We start from the raw sequence: 22,341 nt of genomic DNA, 5'->3' as shown, positions 1-22,341 counted from the left end.
ATGTATTTCACCTGGACAGAAGAAAACATATATGCTTTTAAGTAAATACTGGCTTTCTAACAATCAAGACAGGCCAAGGAAAATTGCCAGGTTAGTCTTCAAATCTTTAGGAAACCATAAATTCAAAAAGGAACCAAAGAAATCCAACAACTGTAGGTTACATTTGCCCTTAGAATTGCCAATTGCTATAGATTGATTTAGTCAACAAAACAGTAGTGATTTTTATATCCTGAAGTGATGGCTAAATGCCATACTGTACTTACCTCCAAATAGTTCCAAATCTCTTAAGCCCTCAACAATGAACTTTTCCGAGACCCACCGCTAAAGAGGAAAACCCCAAAGAGAATTAGTATTTCTTCCAAGCCACAACAAATTAGCTATCAACCTTTAGACAGACAAACAAAGTCACAACTATGAAAACAGAATCATGCAGTACAGTTAGGAATCATTTCTATGGAAAAGTTTTTAACAGAATCTTGAAATGAACTAAAAACAAGATTCCTTTCTCTACTCCTCTTTGCCTAATTGATGAATAATTCTTAAATTTGACAGATGAGAAATAGATAGTACTGGCTGTAATAATGGAGACTGTTTTTGCCTTCCCTATATTGATTGGTTCCATCTTACTCATTCTACATTACAGATGCCTTGGATCACTGATGTCAATTTGAAAACTATTACTGGAATTCATAACACAGAAAACAGAGATGAAACAGTAGTTACTCACAAGACCCTGTTAGTTTGTAAAACGACACACAACAAGTTGTATATTCTTTATCCACTAGGGGTTCTAAAGACATGGCTGCTTACATTTTCTGCCAAGTTCACAAGGGCCAAACTAGTAAGATCAAACTAGCAGGATCAATTTATGGCTCACTTTACTGGCCTATTTCAAACGAGTATTAGATTTCTGTCATTCTGATCAGTGGTTTCGTTTCACCTGAATTAGGCTATGTTGAAACAGACAAGGAGCTCATATTTAAAAGCAATGGAATCAAGATTGTATTTCCCTTAAGGACTGGTGTTACACTTTGGCTTGGGGACATTCTTTCCACTGGGCAGAGTTCAGCCTATGGAGAGATTCCTTTTTTCCTCTTAATTAACAGTGAAGTTTACTCTTTCTAATATAAATTGTTCTTATATGCATAAACATTAGAAAAAAGATTAAGTAACATTCAGAAATAAGTTGCATGATACAGACTGTGAATTGGAACTATAGCATCATTCTCTGTCCTTACCTATAACCATTTTTTCCAAATCAAAAAAGAAGTAACATCCTAAATTTAAAACTTCATATAAATTATATGCACCGCATCAAAAAACATAAATTATGCTTTAATGTAAAGAAAGTGGTGTACTCATAATATATCATAGCACTTATACACTGTTACAAAATTCTAAAATAATTACAACTGCATTTAGAAATTAGGTACTTGATAATAAAGAAAATAAGAAACTCATGAAATAATGGGAATTTGTAAAGAAGCTAAATCTAGTATTGTTTTTGAGGTCATTTTATCTGATGAAGTTTTGAAGTATAATAAAATCTTTCATGTTCAAAAAGTCTTCAATTAAAACTAATGATATTACTTAGAAAAAAGTGTCCTAGTAATTACAACTTGATTTTGAAAACTCACAAACTCACGGGGGGTCATAAGCAGTTAAACATCTACACTGAAAAGTATCATCGACTCATTTAATGTTGTATGACTGATATTCATGAAATAAGCCACTTTCTTCTTATTTATTCTCTATCAGACAAGCTAGTGGTAAATTTTGTGTCTCTGGTCAGCCTCTGCAAACTCTTCTCAGGAGTGGAGGCTGCACTACCTGCCTTACTTCCTACATCCCTCACTTCCGTATCAATCCGACCCTCACATAGAAAACCACCTACAACATCTGCCAAAACATACTGCTTTTCAGAAAACAAAAATAGTAAAGCCAGAAGAATAGAAAAACACTCACCCTAATTCGCTCTGGTTTACTTACAAGAAACGACATGAGTTCCTACTGTGTAGACCTACTTCAGTTTCAAAAACTTAAACCTAAAAGGAAAATAGAAACAGGTTGAGTTAGCAAAAATCTCCTTATAGAGAAATACCTTCTGATTAACAAAAACTTATTACAGGTCTACCATTCAAAGCACTGGACTTCACCTATAAATTGCTAGATTTGTTTAGAGAAACTTTAATTGATGATAAATCTGAATATACTTTGGCCAAGTACATTATAAAATTCTGTAATTTCTGGCCAGGCATGGTGGTTCATGTCTGTAATCCCAGCACTTTGGGAGGCCGAGGCAGGTGGATCACCTGAGGTCAAGAGTTCGAGACCAGCCTGGCCAACATGGTGAAACCCCGTCTCTATTAAAAAAAAAAAAAAAAAAAAAAAGCCAGGCAAGGTGGCAGGTGGCTATAATCCCAGCTACTTAAGAATCGTTTGAACCCAGGAGATGGAGATTGCAGTGAGCCGAGATCATGCCATTGCATTCCAGCCTGGGTGACAGAGTGAGACTGTCTCCAAAAAAAAAAAAAAAATTGATTTCTGTAGAAAGAGAAATTTGTTATTATATGGTTTTAAATTAATTCCTAAATTTCTCTTGACTTAATTCCCCACTAACCTTTTCCCAGAAGCAATTACCTTCAGTTATTTTCCGTGGTTATCCTGCTTTTTATTTATTTACTTTTTGTAGAGACAGGGTCTCTCTATGTGGCCTAGGCTGGTCTGGAACTCCTGGACTCAAGCGATCCTCCCATCTTGGCCTCCCAAAGTGCGGGGGTTACCACGTGAACCACCATGCACAGTGTTATCCTGCTTTTTAATAATTATTCTTAAACAATGTTTATATGGGTATGACTTAATTTTAGACTTTTTAAATTTTCTTTACTGCTCTTGCAGAGCAGGGCTAACTCACAGGCAATGTACCCAGAGTCAGCCAGTTTTAACTTCCTACTCTGGTAGATGAAGACGAAGCTTCTTACATCATCATCTTCCACTGTATCTCCTGCTCTCATTCTACCAACACAGCTCTGGCATAATTTGGTTAAATCAATAGTCCACATTTATATTATTATGACTATGCAAATATGGTTCAGAGCTGAGGCAAATAGAAATAACTATGTCTCTGCCAGGCCTGGTGGCTCAAGCCTGTACACCCAGCACTTTGGGAGGCCGAGGTGGGTGGATCACTTGAGGTCAGGAGTTCGAGACTAGCCTGACCAACATGGTAAAACCCTGTCTCTACTAAAAATACACAAAAAAATTAGCCAGGTGTGGTGGCGGGTGCCTGTAGTCCCAGCTACTCAAGAGGCTGAGAAAGAAGAATTGCTTGAAGCCGGGAGGCAGAGGTTGCAGTGAGCCAAGATCACGCCACTGCACTCCAGCCTGGGTGACAGAGCTAGACTCCATCTCAAAACAAACAAAAACAAAAACAAACAAAAAACAACAACAACAACAACAAAACCATGTCTCTTTTCTTTTTTTTTTTTTTGAGATGGAGTTTCCCTCTTGTTGCCCAGGCTGGAGTGCAGTTGCACGATGATCTTGACTCACTGCAACCTCCACCTCCCAGTTCAAGTGATTCTCCTGCCCTAGCCTCCCGAGTAGCTGGGATAACAGGTGCCTGCCACCATGCCTGACTGATTTTTGTATTTAGTAGAGATGGGGTTTCACCATGTTGGCCAGGCTAGTCTCGAACTCCTGACTTCAGGTGATCCACCCACCTCGGCCTCCCAAAGTGCTGGGATTATATAAGGGATGAGCCACTGTGCCCAGACAATGTCTCTCTTTCCTTATACACCTATTTTTTCCTAGAGTTAATAACTGCCTCATTTGTTCACTTGCTTGGTTTCCCATATAGCTATTTTTTTTTTACAAATATGCCAACATCTCTGCTATTTGCCTTATCCATATATTTTTCCATACCCTCAAACCTATCAATTTCAATTTTCTCCTGGAAGTTGCCTTCATAGGGCCCTCCAGTCTCCTGCTACAATCTGGACTAACTGCTTTTTAGGCCAGTTGCACTTAGTTGACTTTTTTTTTTTTTTTTTTTTTTTTTTTTTTGAGGCAGGGTCTGGCTCTGTCAACCAGTCTGGAGTGCAGTGATGCGATCTCTGCTCACTGCAACCTCTGCCTCCAGGGCTCCAACCATCCTCCCACCTCAGCCTCCTGAGTAGCTGGAACTACAGGTACATGCCTAATTTTTGTATTTTTTGTAGAGACGGGGCTTTGCCATGTTGCCCAGGCTGGAGTGCGGTGGTGCGATCCTGGCTCACTGCAACCCCTGCCTCCCAGGTTCAAGTGATTCTCTTGCTTCAGCCTCCCGAGTTACTGGGACTACAGGTGCGCGCACCATTACGCCTGGCTAATTTTTTTGTATTTTTAGTAGAGACAAGGTTTCACTATGTTGGCCAGGCTGGTCTCGAACCCTTGATCTTAGGTGATCCACCCATCTCAGCCTCCCAAAGTGCTGGGATTACAGGCGCGAGCCACTGCGCCTGGTCTCAAACTCTTGAGCTCAGGCAATCTGTCTGCCTCAGCCTCCCAAAGTGCTAGGATTACAGGTGTGAGCCACCATGCCTGGCCCTACCCTGATATTTTTTTTTTTGAGACAGAGTCTTGCTCTGTTGCCAGGCTGGAGTACAGCGGCGATCTTGGCTCACTGCAACCTCCGACTCCCGGGTTCCAGCGATTCTCCTGCCTCATCCTCCCGAGTAGCTGGGGTGACAAGCTTGTGCTGCCATGCCCTGCTTAGTTTTATATTTTTAATAGAGACGGGGTTCCACCATGTTGGCCAGGATGGTCTCAATCTCCTGACCTCGTGATCTGCCCGCCTCAGCCTTCCAAAGTGCTGGGATTACAGGCGTGACTCACTGCACCCGGCCCTGATATTCTTTCCTTTTTTTTTTTGAGACGGAGTCTGGCTGTGTCACCAGGCTGGAGTGCAGTGGCATGATCTCAGCTCACTGCAACCTCCGCCTCCTGGGTTCAAGCAATTCCCCTGCCTCAGCCTCCCCAGTAGCTGGGATTACAGGCATGCGCCACCACACCCAGCTAATTTTTTGTATTTTTTTAGTAGAGGTGGGGTTTCACCATGTTGGCCAAGATGATCTCGATCTCCTGACCTTGTGATCCGCCCGCCTTGGCCTCCCAAAGTGCTAGGATTACAGGCATGAGCCACCGCGCCTGGCCAGCCCTGATATTCTTATAGAAGCTCCTTCTCCAACCCCAGCTGAGAATCACTCATTTATCTTGTCGTAAAATTTTAAAAATATAGATTTGAAAAAACATGATTAGAATGCATATTTAATAGTATTAAACACAAAGCATCATGCAAAAGAAATTTAAGAGGAAAAAAGGTCCATATCCTCATGTAGTTTACAATAGAAAGAGAAAATTAGTGTAAAGAGGCACGTAGATGTTTTTATCTGCAAAAAAAGTTTCTATGGTCTCAAAAAATTTTGGAATTTAAAAATAAAATTAAATTTTCTTTCTTTTTTTTTATGATACAGGGTTTCATTCTATTGCCCAGGTTAGAGTGCAGTGGCACAATCTCGGCTCACAGCAACCTCTGCTTCAGAGGTTCAAGTGATTCTCCTGCCTCCGCCTCCCAAGTAGCTGGGACTACAGGCGTGCAACACCATCCCTGGCTAATTTTTGTATTTTTAGTAGAGTCAGGGATTCACCATGTTAGCCAGGTTGGTCTTGAACTCCTGACCTCAAGTTATCCACCTGCCTCAGCCTCCCAAAGTTCTGGGATTACAGGTGTGAGCCACCCTACCGGCCTAAAACAGAATGTATTTCAAATTAACTTGTGTATTTATAAACACCTATAGATGCTCAGACATCCACCTTTAAAAATTCTAATTCTGCAGGTCTGGGGAGGGCCTTGGACATCTATATAGTTTTAAAAGTTCTAGCTGCTAAAACTACCACCATTCTCCCCCACCTCACCACAAAAACAACAAAAGCCCTGCATTGTCAAGATTGAGAACCACTGAGCAAAGAGATGGAGTAAGTTCCAGGCTCTTTTCTGCTTTTCTAATCATGTCTTGGAATAGTTCCTCAAATGTACAGCTGATTAAAAATCTCCAGTTAAATGGATAGTAAGAATCTTAAAAATATGAATATACCGGCTGGGCGTGGTGGCTCACGCCTGTAATCCCAGCATTTTAGGAGGCTGAGGTGGGTGGATCACCTGAGGTCAAGAGTTCAACACCAGCTTGGCCAACATGGTGAAACCCCCATCTCTACTAAAAATACAAAAATTAGGTGGGCGTGGTGGCAGGTGCCTGTAATCCCAGCTGCTTGGGAGGCTGAGGCAGGAGAATCGCTTGAACCTGGGAGGTGGAGGTTGCAGTGAGCCGAGATCGCACCATTGCACTCCAGCCTAGGGAACAAGAGCGAGACTTTGTCTCAAAAAAAAATAAAATAAATAAAATATGAATATACCTTGCTGTTTTTCCACTTGTAGAATTTTGCCCTAAGGAAAATTTATGTAGAAATTCAGTTACAATGATATTTCCTATAGTGTCACTGTCTATTATAGCTACCACTAGCCAAATGTGGTTAAACTTACATCTGAATTTGTAATAAATAAAATTAAAATTTCAGTTACTGTGGCTGGTGTGGGAGCTCATACCTGTAATCCCAGCACTTTGAGAGGCCAAGTGGGGAAGATCACTTGAGCCCAGGAATTCAAGACTAGCCTGGGCAACATAGTGTGACCCTGTCTCTACCCCCACCCCACCACTGGCCAAAAAAAAAAAAATTAGTCAGGTGTGGTGCCTATACTCTTAGCTACTTGGGAGGCTGAGGTGAGAGGATCACTTGAGCCTGGGAGGTCAAGGGTCTGATGAGCTGTTATTGTACCACCATACTCCAGCCTGGGTGACAGAGAGACATCCTGTCTAAAAAAAAAAAAAAAAAAAAATTCAGTTCCTCAATCACATTACCTTTCAAGTTCTCAGGAGTCACATGTAGCTAGCACCTTCTCTATTAGAAGATGAGAATGCCTGGGAAAGCACAGGGCCAGCTGAATGTGTCCATGGTTTATCTTTTTTGAAATTCTTTTTCCTTTTGAGATAGAATCTCGCTCTTGTTGCCCCAGCTACAGTGCAGTGGCACGATGACGGTTCACTGCAGCTTTGACCTCCCAGGCCCGAGCAGTCCCCCGCCTCAGCCTCCTGAGTAGCTGAGACCACCACAGGCATGTGTCACCATGCCTGGCTATTTTTTTTTTTTTTTTCTGAGAAAGTCTCACTCTCTTGCTGAGGCTGGAGTACAGTGGCGTGATCTCAGAGGCTCACTGCAACCTCCACCTCCCAAGGTCAAGTGATGCTCCCACCCCAGCCTCCCAAGTAGCTGGGACTACAGGCATGCACCACGATACCCAGCTAAGTTTTGTATTTTTTGTAGAGATGAGGTTTCACCATGTTGCCCAAGGTTGGTCTTGAACTCCTGGGCTCAAGTGATCCGCCCGCCTCAACCTCCTAAATTGTTGGAATTACAGGCGTGACCCACCATGCCTGGCCAATTTTTTATTTTTAGTACAGACAGGTCTTGCTATATTGCCGATGTTGGTCTTGAACTCCTGAGCTCAAGACATCCTCTGTGAAATTCTTAATTAATTAGCTCAGACCTATGTAAGAGTTATGTCAAATAATCCCACTGGGCAGACACCTAATTTAGTCCCTCAGAAATACATCTGGAAACAGTTCATCTTGACGGAAACACTGGAAGCGGCACTCCTCCATGTTAGGTGTATCAGTGCTACTGGTGGTTTATTATTATTATTTTTTTTTTTTTTTTTTTTTTTGAGACGGAGTCTCGCTCTGTCGCCCAGGCTGGAGTGCAGTGGCGCGATCTCGGCTCACTGCAAGCTCCGCCTCCCGGGTTCACGCCATTCTCCTGCCTCAGCCTCTCCAAGTAGCTGGGACTACAGGCGCCCGCCACCACGCCCGGCTAATTTTTTGTATTTTTAGTAGAGACAGGGTTTCACCGTGGTCTCGATCTCCTGACCTTGTGATCCGCCCGCCTCGGCCTCCCAAAGTGCTGGGATTACAAGCGTGAGCCACCGCGCCCGGCCATGGTTTATTATTAATAGCTTCTTCTTGTTACCTTTAATGGACACAGCCATGGCAGGAGATTCACAGTCCCTACCTTAAAATTCCAAGTACATTTTATTGTCATGCTATGTGAAGTCCAATCATGTCTGTGTTTGTGTGCATGTGCATAGTGGCGTATTTTTTTTGGAGACAGAATCTCGCTCTGTCGCCCAGGCTGGAGTGCAGTGATCTCGGCTTCCTGCAACCTCCGCTTCCTGGGTTCAAGCAATTCTCCTGTCTCAGCCTCTGGAGTAGCTGGGATTACAGGCACGTGCCACCACGGCCAGCTAATTTTTTGTATTTTTATTTTATTTTATTTTATTATTTATTTGAGATGGAGGCTGGAGTGCAGTGGCACAATCTCAGCTCACTGCAAGCTCCGCCTCCCGGGTTCACGCCATTCTCCTGCCTCAACCTCCCGAGTAGCTGGGACTACAGGCGCCCGCCACCACACCCAGCTAATTTTTTTTTTGTATTTTTAGTATAGACAGGGTTTCACCATGTTAGCCAGGATGGTCTCGATCTTCTGACCTCACGATCCACCCACCTCGGCCTCCCAAAGTGCTGGGATTACAGGCGTGAGCCACCGCACCTGGCTTAATTTTTTGTATTTTTAGTAGAGACGGGGTTTTGCCACGTTACCCAGGCTAGTCTCAAACTCCTGAGCTAAGGCAATCCACGTGCCTCGGCCTCCCAAAGTGCTAGGATTACAGGTGTGAGCCACCGCACCTGGCCAATAGTGGCATATTAAAAACCATTCTTTTTTTGGAGACAGGGTCTTGCTCTGTCACCTAGGCTGGAAAGCAGTGGTGTAACCACGGCTCACTGCAACCTCAACCTCCTGGGCTCAAGCAATCCTCCTACCTCAGCCTTCTGAATAGCTGGGACCACAGGTGTGAGAAGCTGCCTGGCTAGTTAAAAAAAAAAAAAAAATTGTTTGTGTAGGCCGGGCATGGTGGTTCACTTCTGTAGTCCCAGCACTTTGGGAGGCTGAGGCAGGTGGATTGCTTGAGCTCAGGAGTTCAAGACCAGTGTGGGCAACATGGCGAAAGCCCATCTCTACAAAAATATAAAAATTAGCCAGGCATGGCGGCATGTGCCTGTAGTCCCAACTACTTGGGAGGGTGAGGTGGGAGGATAGCTTGAACCTGGGAGGCAGAGGTTGAAGTGAGCCACGATCACACCACTGCACTCCAGCCTAGGTAACAGACTATGTTGTCCAGGCTGGTCTTGAACTCCTGGGCTCAAGTGATTCTCCTACCTTGGCCTCCCAAAGTAGTGAGATTAACAGTATGAGCCACCACGCCCAGCCTAAAAACCATTTTCTTTTTGGGGAAGGACAGAGTCTCGCGCTGTTGCCCAGGCTGGAATGCAATGGTGTGGTCTCGGCTCACTGCAACCTCCACCTCCCAGGTTCACAAGATTCTCCTGCCTCGGCCTCCCAAGTAGATGGGATTACAGGCACCCACCACCACACCCAGCTAGTTTTTTTGTATTTTTAGTAGAGACAGGGTTTTACCATGTTGGCCAGGCTAATCTTAAAACTCCTGACCTCAGGTGATCCGCCCACCTCGGCCTTCCAACTAAAAACCATTTCCTAAGAATATTTTGGGCCTGCCAATGGGCACAAGCTAGACACACTTTTGCAAAGAGGTAGGATGCCCTTCTATTCAGGTATGATCTTTATCAGGCTCCTCAATTTTCACTACTAAATGTTTAAGACATATGGGTCACATATAACTGACAATAAAACAGCAGTACTCCTGGTATTTGTCAGAGTACAATCTTTTTTTTTTAATTTCCTTTTTAAAATTGTATTCAATTCTCTTGCTTTTTCTTCTTTTTTTTTTTTCAGATGGAGTCTCGCTCTGTCACCTAGGCTGGAGTGCAATGGCGTGATCTCAGCTCACTGCAAGCTCCACCTCCCGGGTTCACGCCATTCTCCTGCCTCAGCCTCCCGAGTAGCTAAGACTACAGGCGCCCACCACCACGCCAGGCTAATTTTTTGTATTTTTAGTAGAGACGGGGTTTCACTGTGTTAGCTAGGATGGTCTCAATCTCCTGACCTCTTGATCCGCCCGCCTCAGCCTCCCAAAGTTCTTCTTCCTTTTATCTTTGCTTTTCTATTCTTATTTTTCATCTCAAGTGGAACTGGCTCAAAGAATACAATCTTCAACCCACTCCCATCCCCGTATCTCTCAAAAGACCAATTTAAAGAAATAGTATTTACAGACTGGGATTCTGCAGAAGAAGGGTTAATATAGCAGGCCTAACTTCTTATCCTTTAAAAAGTCTGCTTACGTGATTAGCCATTGGCTGGCATCGGGGAACTTGGATTTTGAGAGATTTCCCATTTTCCTAAAAATGACAAGAGTGGCTTATTATGCCTAAACTATTTGTACAAACAGTATGGTTTATGCTGAACACCTGCTTTCCTTCTGGGAGTCCAGTTTTGATACATGTCAGGCAGAGGCTGCCTACATGACCATCTTGGGTATGGAGTTTCTAATGAGCTTTCCTGGTTGATAATATTTCACACATGCTACCACAACTTCTTGCTTTGAGTCCTGTGTCACTCTACTGGGGGAGGATCCTTGGAAGTTTGCTCCTGGTTTCCCCCAGACTTCACCCCATGTGCTGTTTCCCTTTGCTGGTTTTTCTTTGTATTCTTCTGTTGAAATAAATCCTAGTCATGAATGTAACTATATGCCGAGTCCTGTGAGTCCTCCTAGTGAATTACTGAACCTGAGGGTGTTCTTGGGAACCTCCAATACGGGGATACCTGAAGGAAATTATTTTAAATGTTCTAAATCTATTCCTGGATTAAGACTGGCCAATGGATGGCTACAGGCCTAGGTCTTACTCTATTTGCCTCCAATAAAATTGTTTTTACTGAACTGTACTTGAATAGCCTTTATTTTATATCAAAAGCTCTAAGAAACTTGTCACTGTTTTCAATAAGAATGTTCTAAAAATGCTTTTATTACTGTGTTCACTAAATGAGAAGAGGCAGAAGAAATGTCATTCTGGATTAAGAATCAGGGATAGGCCGGGCACAGTGGCTCATACCTGTAATCCCAGCACTTAGCAAGGCTGAGGCAGGCAGATCACTAGAGGTCAGGGGTTAGAGGCCAGCCTGGCCAACATGGTGAAAACCCCATCTCTATAAAAAATATAAAAATTAGCCAGGCATGGTGACACTGGCCTGTAATCGCAGCTACTTGGGAGGCTGAGAATTGCTTGAACACAGGAGGCAGAGGTTGCAGTGAGCCGAGATCGCACCACTGCACTCCAGCCTGGGTGACAGAGTGAGACCCTGTCTCAAAAAAAAGAAAAAAGAATCAGGGATACTTTTGCTTTTTCGAATTTTTGCCAAACTAACTTCAACCTTGACCAAATTAATCTTTCCCTAACAGCATTTACCAAATGTGTATTTCAGTCCTATGTAAGAAAATGGTAAAGACACACAAAGAACTTGGAAATGTTTCAAAGATAGTAAAGATTAATTTAGAAAAATAGAAGCTATTAGGAAAGGTTAACATCTAGAAAAGAGCAAATTTGGCTGGGCATGGTGGCTCACACCTGTAATCCCAACATTTTGGGAGGCTAAGGCAGGTGGATCACCTGAGGTCAGGAGTTCAAGACCAGCTTGACCAACAGGGAGAAACCCCGTCTCTAATAAAAAATATAAAAATTAGGCGTGGTGGTGGGCACCTGTAATCTCAGCTATTTGTGAAGCTGAGACAGGAGAATCGTTTGAACCCAGGAGGCGGAGGTTGCAGTGGGCCGAGATTGCGCCATTGCACACTCCAGCTTGGGTGACAGAGCGAGACTCTGTCTCAAAAAAAAGAGCCAGCTAATTTCACCCATAATGTTACTATACAAATGATAAGAATAATCAATAAGGTTAAAACATGGCTAAAGGCTCATTAAGAGTAACCTGAAGTCAGAGATGTATACTTAAGGGTGACAATATGGCTTAGTGAAAAAAGCACATACTCTGAAATAAGACAAGCGTGGTATGAATTGCGTTCCTGCATCTGTGTTAACTTGATCAACATACTTTGGCTTGCTGAATCTCAACGTTAATAACTCTAAAATGAGGTTAATGACATCTGTCTGATACCTGAGACAAATATCCTTCTCCCTCTGATAGTGATGCTTATAATAATGGCTTATGTTTCTAGGAGAGAGCTTAAAATTAACTTTTTCAGAGAATTAGAAAGATTAGATGTTCAGCTTTCTGATTTAAGATTTTAGAATCTCACCTCTCTCCCAAGATCCCAATTAAGGTAAAGGAATACAAATAATAACCATATATCTGAGGACAGAATGAGAGGAGCTATTAGATGAAATTTCAATAAATTTCTAGGAGTTGAAAAGTGGACATAAGGGTGCTGTCTCAGGAAATGGAGAGAAAGCTGCAGGCTAGAATGTGAATGGAGAGTATAGCAGAGGAGACGGCAGATATGCCCAGCAGACAATTCTAAGGGGCTCTGAAACAAAACTGCAGCAATAAGGAATGAGGGAAGAAGTGGGGCTGAAGACAAGCCCCTGGTGTAACTGCCCAGTCATGTCCATGAGTCTTAAATCCACAGAGCTCCCAGTCAGCAGCTTTTCTATTCCTTTTTTTTTTTTGAGACGGAGTCTGGCTCTGTCACCCAGGCCAGGCTGGAGTGCAATGGTGTGATCTTGGCGCACTGCAACCTCCGCCTCTTGGGTTCAAGGGATTCTCCTGCCTCAGCCTCTGGAGTAGCTGGGATTACTGGCATGTGCCACTATGCCCGGCTAATTTTTGTATTTTTAGTAGAGATGGGGCTTAACCATGTTGGCCAGGCTGGTCTCAAACACCTCAGGTGATCCACCCGCCTCAGCCTCTCAAAGTGCTGGGATTACAGGCATGAGCCAACGCACCCAGCCCCATACACGTTTTTTAATGAAATTATTTGAGAATGTACTCCAGTAAAATAAGGCTAAAATTTAAAAAGGAAGCTATGAGATATAAAAAGTAGTGTGTCCAGCTGGGCGCAGTGGCTCACTCCTGTAATCCCAGAGCTTTGGGAGGCTGAAGCGGGCGGATCACCTGAGGTCAGGAGTTTGAGACCAGCCTGCCCAACATTGCAAACCCTGTCTCTACTAAAAATACAATAATTAGCCAGAGATGTTGGCAGGTGCCTGTAATGCCAGCTACTCGGGAGGCTGAGGCAGGAGAATTGCTTGAACTTGGGAGGCGGAGGTTGCAGTGAGCCAAGATCACACCATTGCACTCCAGCCTGGGTGACAGAGTGAGACTCTGACTCAAGAAAAAAAAAAAAAGTGGTGTGTCCATTGAAGAGATATCTCAAGATGATAGCTATGAAGCTGATCAAGAAAGGAATCAGTCAAAATTAGAACATGAAGTTGGCAGGTTGAAGAAAATATAATAATATCATGAAATATACAGATTATAAAGGATAAAAAATATCAGGGACCGGGTGGAAAGTGGCCTGTTTCTTCCCCCTGCCCAAAAAACAAAAATATCAAACAGAAAGGCAACCAAAAATTCCAACAGAAATTAAAACTATATTTTAAAAGTCGAAGTCTGAATTTGAAACAAACTTAAATGTGTTATAATTTTGAGATAGTATGGCTGGGCATAGTGGCCCACGCCTATAATCCCAGCACTTTGGGAGCCCGAGGAGGGCAGATCACCTGAGGTCAGGAGTTCAAGACCAGTCTAGTCAACATGGTGAAACCCTGTCTCTACTAAAAATACAAAAAGTAGCTGGGCATGGTGGCACATGCTTGTAGTCCCAGCTACTGGGGAGGCTGAGGCAGGGGAATCACTTGAACCTGGGAGGCGGAGGTTGCAGTGAGTCAAGATCATGCCACTGCACTCTAGCCTGGGTGACAGAGCGATACTCTATCTCAAAAAATAAAAATAAAAAATTGAGATAGTTCAGCAAGGAATGAGAAAGAAAATCCACCTGACCTTGAATGACAAGGAAGTTAGGACAGTGGACTGCAGTGCAGAATAACATTTGGCTGTTTTGTGAATAATACTTACAAGACTATAAGTGCTCATTATCAGCTTATAAATTTTAAGTCTATAGACAAAGCATGATAAACTTAATTACAGTTATAGAACACAATGTAAATGCCTTCAAATTTGATAATATGAAAGTAAAGTTTCACCTGAGAGAAGATGGGAAATGGAACAGGGAAGAGATAGAGGAATGACTGGGGAAGCTAATATCCCTATCTTCCCAAGAAGGTAAAGTTAATACTGAAAGTTGATAAGATAAAAAATAGAAACTTATGTATAATATTTAAGGTTACAAAGGTAACCAACAAGTGTAAAAATAGAGGGATTCAACTATCAAAAGTTCGGAGGTGCTGGCTGGGTGCAGTGGATCATGCCTGTATTCCCAGCACTTTGGGAAACAGAGGTGGGCGGATCACTTGAGCTGAGCAGTTTGAAACCCCAACTCTATAAAAAATACAAAAACTGGCCAGGTGCGGTGGCATGTGCCTGTGGTCCCAGCTACTCAGGAGGCTGAGACAGGAGGATCACTTGAGCTCCAGAGGTGGAGGCTGCAGTGAGCTGAGACTGAGCCACTGCACTGCAGCTTGGGCAACAGAGGGACCCCTTCGAAAAGAGGAGAGGGGAGGGGAGGGGAGGGGAGGGGAGAGGGAAAAGAAGAGAAAAGAAAAACGAAAATAAATGAAAAGATGAAAAGAAAACGAAAAGAAAAAAGAAAAGAAAGGGCCGGGCGTGGTGGCTCACGCCTATAATCCCAGCACCTTGGGAGGCTGAGGTGGGCAGATCACAAGGTCAGGAGTTCGAGACCAGCCTGGCCAATATAGTGAAACCCCGTCTCTACTAAAAATACAAAAATTAGCCGGGTGTGGTGGTGGGCGTCTGTACTCCCAGCTACTTGGGAGGCTGAGGTAGGGGAATTGCTTGAAACTGGGAGGCAGAGGTTGTAGTGAGCCAAGAGTATATCACTGTACTCCAGCCTGGGCGACAGAGCGAGACTCCATCTCAAAAAAAAAAAAAAAAAGAAAGAAAAAGAAAAAAAGAAAAGAAAAGAAAAAGAAAAAGTTGGGAGGCAGTGAGGAGGGGGTGGTGTGAGATTCGGCATGACCTTTACTCTCTTGGAAAAATAAGGATAAGCTTCCGTAGTCATTTCTCTGTCTCTCCTGTCAGTGGAAAGTCTAAACATGTTGTTTAGAATTACAGAAGTCCATCATTAAAGAACTAAAACAAAAAATGATTAAATTAATGGGGGCCGGGCCCAGTGGCTCATGCCTGTAATTCCAGCACTTTGGGAGGCTGAGGCAGGCAGATCTCCTGAGCTCCGCAGTTCAACACTGCCCTGGGCAACATGGTGAAACCCCATCTCTCCTAAAATACAAAAAATTAGCAGGGTGTGGTGGCATGCACCTGTAGTCTCAGCTACTAGGGAGACTGAGGCAGGAGGTTGCAGTGAGCTGTGATCGTGCTACTGCACTCCAGCGCGGGCTGCAGAGTGACACTCCATCTCAAAATAATAATAATAATAATAATAAAATAATAATAATAATAATGGGGAACAGGCCGGGCGCAGTGGCTCACGCCTGTAATCCCAGCACTTTGGGAGGCAGAGGCGGGCGGATCACAAGGTCAGGAGATCGAGACCATCCTGGCTAACACGGTGAAACCTCATCTCTACTAAAAATACAAAAAAAATTAGTCGGGCATGGTGGCGGTCGCCTGCAGTCCCAGCTACTTGGGAGGCTGAGGCAGGAGAATGGCATGAACCTGGGAGGTGGAGTGAGACCGCGCCACTGCACTCCAGCCTGGGCAACAGAGCAAGACTCCATCTCAAAAAAAAAAAAAAGAATGGGGAATAGACACAAGGATGGAGAGAGACAGAGATGAGAGATGGGTACTTTTCTTTATAGCCCCCTGTACAATTATTTAATAACTGCACACAGGTATTTTCTTTGATAAAATCTTATTAATAAATTTCATCTGAGCTGGTTTAGAGTAGCTCTACCTAGTGATTAGCAGTAAATGGTATACAAATTATGAAGGACTTTTCTATTTTCTTTTTTTTTTTGAGACGGAGTCTTGCTCTGTCGCCCAGGATGGAGTGCAGTGGCGCAATCTCGGCTCACTGCAAGCTCCGTCTCCCGGGTTCACGCCATTCTCCTGCCTCAGCCTCTCCGAGTAGCTGGGACTACAGGCACCCGCCACCATGCCCGGCTAATTTTTTGTGTGTTTTTAGTAGAGACGGGATTTCACCGTGGTCTCGATCTCCTGACCTCGTGATCCGCCCGCCTCGGCCTCCCAAAGTGCTGGGATTACAAGCGTGAGCCACCGCGCCCGGCCTACTTTTCTATTTTCAGATTGAATCACGTACAAATGAACTTGCCCAGGTTGGTCTCAAACTCCTGAACTCAAGCAATCCTCCTGCATCGGCCTCCCAAAGTGCTAGGATTACAGGCATGAGCTGCCATACCCAGTTATCTGTATGACATTAACATCATCACTGTGCTCCCTTCAAATTTCCTTAAAATGCAAATGTAAATTTCCTTAAAATGTAAATTCTAATGAAAGGGGAGGGCAGATGGATATAATTCGAAAGATATATCCACATTTATCAAGAATTAAGAAATACATATGTATGTGTATATTATATATTATGCATATATTATGTATCTATTATGTATATAATATATGTACATTATATATGTACATATATAATGTCTATGCACATTATATATGTACAATATATAATGTATTAATATGTATACATATGTAATTTTATATATACATATATGTATACATATTAATACATTATATATTAATATGTATATGCACATATATATGTACATATATACATATAATGTATATAATTATATGTATATACATATAATGTACATAATTATATGTATATACATATAATGTACATAATTATATGGCCCGGGATGGCCGTTCCGACGAAGGCCCGGGCCTGGGGAGATGGAATGGGTGGCAGAGCGAGGAGGGACTGGCTCCGGCAGCGCACCAGGCACCCTGCCAGGCAGGTACCTGTTCCTGGTTTCAAACTCCGGAGCTCAAGCAATCCTACTGCCTCAGTCTCTCAAAGTGCTGGGATTACAGAGGTGGCCCACGGTACCCAGCCCATCAGAAACATTTAACACTATATATACATATACACATAACAAAGCAATATTACTAGTGGACAGACATAGAAATAGCTTTATTGGCCGGGCGCAGTGGCTCACGCCTGTAATCCCAGCACTTTGGGAGGCCAAGGCTGGTGGATCACCTGAGGTCAGGACCTCAGAGATCGGCCTGACCAACATGGTGAAACCCCGTCTCTACTGAAAATACAAAAATTAACCGGGTGTGGTGGGGGGTGCCTGTAATGCCAGCTACTCGGAAGGCTGAGGCAGGATAACTGCTTGTACCCAGGAGGCCGAGGTTGCAGTGAGCGGAGATCGCGCCATTGCATTCCAGCCTGGGGGACAAGGGCGAAACTCCATCTCAAAAAAATAAAATACAAATAAAGAGAGAAAATAATAAACCCAGCAAACATTTATGGCAAACTTCCTACGTGTCAGGCACTGTGCTAAATGCTTCATGAGCAGCTCACAAGTATTATCATCTCTGTTTTACAGATCAGGAAATTAAGGTGCAGGGAGGTTAAATGCCCAAAGTCACACAGGTAATTGGTAGGGGACTAATTAAATCTGTTCCAAAGCCTGTGCTCTAAAAACCAGAGTAAACTTCCTCCATTTCTGGGGCCACAACTATAAACACTGCATTCCAGCCAAAACACCTCTAAGAAATCTGATTAAAAAGTCGGGGACAGATATGACCAGTTCAGCACTGTAACTAAAGGCTGAATTCACAGGCTTCTAGGCAGGTGATCAAATTTGGTTTCTTCCTTAACTTTCTGGGACAAGAAACAGTCCTGGGTGTCTTCAGAAAGGTATGAGTGTCAATTAAGAATTGTCTTAACGTCGCATATACGTATTGGAACATGCTTCTACTTGAACAGATATTACAATAAGAAAAGGGCAAGTTCCAACGGCTTTTTCTTCGAGGAAAGTCAAGTTAAAGTATGTTAGGATGCAGGAGAAGGCTGGGCAGAGAGGTTAGTTAGTTCCCTATTTCCTGAGAACTATGAACAATTTTACTTACCCACTGCCCTTCCCTCGAGCTCTCTTCCTTATCCCCAACCCTCAACCCTCAAACCCCATCTCCGGCGCCCAAATCCCCTGCAGGCACTCAAAAAACATTTTTGGAAAACAAAAAGACAATGAGCTCTTCGTTTAGGCCGATTCTGGGAGTCATCTGGATCTTGCGTCCTTACGAGGACTTGACCCGCTGCCTGTCAGCCCGAGGTGCGCGGCGGCTGGGGAGAGCGGGGAGCCCAGCACTGGGGTCGGCCGCCACTCTGCCTGAGCAGGACAAACCGGCACCCAGCCCTAGGTTCCCCACTGGAAGTCCTAGGGGGTGGGGAGGAAGGGGAAAGCAGGAACCCGCCTCTCTCGCCCGGCAACTCCGCTTCAGCGTCTCCCCGCCAGGCCCAAGCCTATTCTGCTCTCGGGCTGCGGCGCCTCATTGCGGGAGTCGAGGACGCGGGTTAAAAAGAGGGTCCGTGGAGGGTGAGGGTGAGCCCAGGATGGCCGCTCCGACGAAGGCCCGGGCCTGGGGAGATGGAATCGGTGGCAGAGCGAGGAGGGACTGGCCCCGGCAGCGCACCAGGCACACCGCCAGGCAGGTACCTGTTCCTGGAGTTAGCAAGCAGCCCCGACCGTCTTGGCTCCGCCTCCTCAGTTTTACTGCCGCGCCGCCGCCAGGCCGGTTGCTGGGAGGGGAGTACGCAACGTGCCATGCGCAGTCGGGCGACCGGGAGGGCTGATAGAGCGCTCCGCCCCTCCCCGCCCTGCGGGGAAGCCCCGCCTTTTCCGAGTGGCCCCGGCTGCGGCAGGCCCTAGCAGCCGCCGCCGCGCCGAGAGCCGTTCTCAGCTCCGGTTGTCATTCCTGCCGCGCAGCGCTTCCGCCTACAGCCTCCGCCCCCGCAGCAGGATGGGGAAGCAGGCGGCTTCAAAAATGAAGGACCAGAGAAAGGCAAACTTGGCTGTTCCTGAGAATTGTTTTTTTCTCATTTCATGTGGTAGGACTTCTATGGGAAAACCCGCCTCGCACTTTTCTTGGACGACATCTCAAATGCCTCTCACTTTGGCCTCTCGGGCACCAGACAACAAGCTGCAAAGGGGAAGCCCATCCTTTCTTTGCTCCCCACTATTTGTAAAACGAGGAAAATAGCTCAACGAATGAAAACGATCCTGTCCCCTCTGTATCTTTTTTTTTCCCCCGAAGCCTTCCTCATCCACAGCTGAGGCCGTTCGTGGAAACCTAACAGGTTTGTGCAAGCCAGGTTACGCAGAGCTTGAGAAATGAGGAAGCGATGGACTAAGCCCCACTCCTGTGAGACTAGGCTTTTCCGTGACTTATCCCCCGTGTGCGCAGGAGGGGGTGTCCAAAACGCGGATATATACCATCAGGTAATGCACACTCAACTCGCTCTTGCCAGCTCTGAGCCTTGAGACAGATTTAGACCGTCCTAACTTCCAAGACTGGGGAAGAAGTTTAGCTACATCCAAGTAGGGACTGATAGAAATATGCCCCAGGAAGGCCGGGCGCGGTGGCTCAGGCCTGTAATCCCAGCACTTTGGGAGGCTGACGCGGGTGGTTCACGAGGTCAGGAGATCGAGACCATCCTGGCTAACACGGCGAAACCCCGTCTCTACTAAAAGTACAAAAAAATTAGCCGGGCGTGGTGGCGGGCGCCTGTAATCCCAGCTACTATGGAGGCTGAGGCAGGAGAATGGCCTGAACCCGGGAGGCGGAGCTTGCAATAAGCAGAAATCGCGCCACTGCACTCCAGCCTGGGCGACAGAGCGAGACTCTGTCTCAAAAAAAAAAAAAAAAAAAAAAAAGAAATATGCCCCTGAAACTATGCACATGAGGTCTCATTTGATCTTACATGCATCACTTTGATTTTTTTTGAGATGGAGTCTTGCTCTGTTGCCCAGGCTGGAATGCAGTGACGTGATCTGAGCTCACTGCAACCTCTGCCTCCTGGGCTCAAGCAATTCTCCTGTCTCAGCCTCCCAAGTCGCTGGGACTACAGGTGCATGCCACCACGCCCGGCTGATTTTTGTATTTTTAGTAGAGATGAGGTTTCACCATATTGGTCAGGCTGGTGTTAAAATCCTGACCTCAGGTGATCCACCAGCCTCGGCCTCCCAAAGTGCTGGGATTACAGGCGTGAGCCATCTGCGCTGGGCCACATCACTTTGATTTTATCGAGTGCTTTGACATTGCTAAGGGTTACCGTCACATGCTCTCATTCTCAAAATAAGATGCCACTCTCAGGAGCAAACTTGGTAAACTCACAAAGCAACACAGTATAAACAGAGAAGTAACATTTCTAGCAGTGTTCTACTGAAGGGTCTTTCACATGTGGTCTTTTGGAACCGAGTATTAGAGAGACTGCCTGAAAAGATGATAAACTTCTTGCAGCCATTACAAATGGGCAGAGAAAACATATTGTTATTGTCTCAGAACTATTCTGTTTTAGCAGTCTGTAACAGAAGACACTCCTATGGGTATAACTCTTCTCTTTCTCTTTTTTTTTTTTTTTTTTTTGAGACGGAAGTCTCGCTCTATTGCCCAGGCTGGAGTGCAGTGGTGCAATCTTGGTTCACTGCAACCTCCGCCTCCTGGGTTCAAGCGATTCTCCTGCCCCAGCCTCCCGAGTAGCTGGGATTACAGGTTTGTGCCACCGCACCCGGTTAATTTTTGTATTTTTAGTAGAGACGGGGATTTGCCATATTGGCCAGGCTGGTCTTGAACTCCTGACCTCATGTGATCTGCCTGCCTCGGCCTCCCAAAGTGCTGGGATTACAGGTGTGAGCCGCCACGCCTGGCCTCTTGTCTTTCTTATATCGTTTCACATCATTCAAAATGAGAGGAGGCAGGAATGGTAAGGAATGAGAACCTGGGATGATAAAGTACAGTGTTTCACTTCTTCCTGCCAAATCCACTGGATTCTTGCACAACACAATTCTAAACAATCTTCACATTGCCAATTCCTACTGAATGGGTGGAATAAGAAATCAATGTTTTTCTTTGGTCTAAATTCCATCTAAAGAAAGGAGTTAGGGCCGGGTGCGCTGGCTCACACCTGTAATCCCAGCACTTTGGGAGGCCGAGGTGGGTGGATCACGAGGTCAGGAGATCGAGACCATCCTGGCTAACACGGTGAAATCCCATCTCTACTAAAAATACAAAAAATTAGCAGGGCGTGGTAGCACGCACCTGTAGTCCCAGCTACTCGGGTGGCTGAGGTAGGAGAATCGCTTGAACTTGGGAGATGGAGGTTGCAGTGAGCTCAAATTGCAGCACTGCACTCCAGCCTGGGCAACATAGTGAGACTCCATCTCAAAAACAAAAAAAAGAGGAGTTTCACATCTGGTCTTTACAGGAAAAGGTTTGCTGTTACTAAGGAAACAGAATCATAAGCTACTCCCCTTCCTCAAAAAATACCCTATCAATTTTTGTAGATAAAGAACTCTGAAAGGATCTGCTTGGTTTCCACTGGGAGAAAGAAAAGCAAGAGAGTAAAGCAAGAATGCATCACTTGGAGACCAGTCCTAGATGATGCCTTATACTTGCAAAGTGCTTAAACAGTTTACAAAACAATCTTACATATATAAATATTATCTCTTAGTGTTCAACTACCTGTGAAGTAGGCAGGGCAAATAATTACTATCCTCACTTCACGTTAGGTTAATAACTTGCCCAAAGTCAAAGGATTAGTAATTAGTTCTGCTGGCACTAAAAGCAAGGTCTTTGTCTTAACAGTCCAGTGCTTATTTCGGCATTGCTAAACATCCAGGCAATGCAAATGAGATTGGAGACTTAGTGGTTTTCCAGTGTGTGACACTAAACAACATCCTCCTCTCTTTGTCCTCGCATTCACAAGAGAGTTAATGGAGTCTTAACTCAAGAGGTGGACTGCAGGGAGGAGCCCATAAATAACATATGGGGCTCTAAAAATATAAAATGTTTTTAAAATGATTGAATGGTAATAACAAAAGGAATATTCAGATGAACGCTTTTGAAGGAAAAGCATTTCAGTGCTGAGTTTTATTGAACAGAAAGAATTTTCCTCTGAGCTTATAC

At 44.6% G+C, this 22,341-nt stretch overlaps 1 protein-coding gene across 6 annotated transcripts in view; it reads right to left on the bottom strand.

The window, feature by feature from the left end:
• Positions 1 to 19,116, bottom strand: part of STRADA (STE20 related adaptor alpha) — a 43,506-nt gene extending 24,390 nt beyond the window's left edge. For 2 of the 6 annotated variants that reach the window (XM_030799311.1, XM_030799312.1), the window contains exons 1-3: positions 18,873 to 19,116; positions 1,990 to 2,045; positions 264 to 321 (exon numbers count right to left, since the gene is read on the bottom strand). In XM_030799311.1, the coding sequence (XP_030655171.1) occupies positions 264 to 321; positions 1,990 to 2,001 (70 nt within the window). In that variant the 5' untranslated portion in view covers positions 2,002 to 2,045; positions 18,873 to 19,116. Of the gene's footprint in view, positions 1 to 263; positions 2,046 to 18,285; positions 18,810 to 18,872 lie in introns of those variants that run through there. The other 4 variants (XM_012497585.2, XM_012497580.2, XM_030799310.1 and 1 more) reach the window with 4 other exon arrangements.
• Between the last annotated feature and the right edge of the window lie 3,225 nt (positions 19,117 to 22,341).

Source organism: Nomascus leucogenys, chromosome 19 (genome assembly GCF_006542625.1).
Source record: "Nomascus leucogenys isolate Asia chromosome 19, Asia_NLE_v1, whole genome shotgun sequence".
Classification (NCBI taxonomy): domain Eukaryota; kingdom Metazoa; phylum Chordata; class Mammalia; order Primates; family Hylobatidae; genus Nomascus; species Nomascus leucogenys.
The sequence above is the reverse complement of the archived record's forward strand: the minus strand, read 5'-3'. Positions and strand labels throughout refer to the sequence as shown.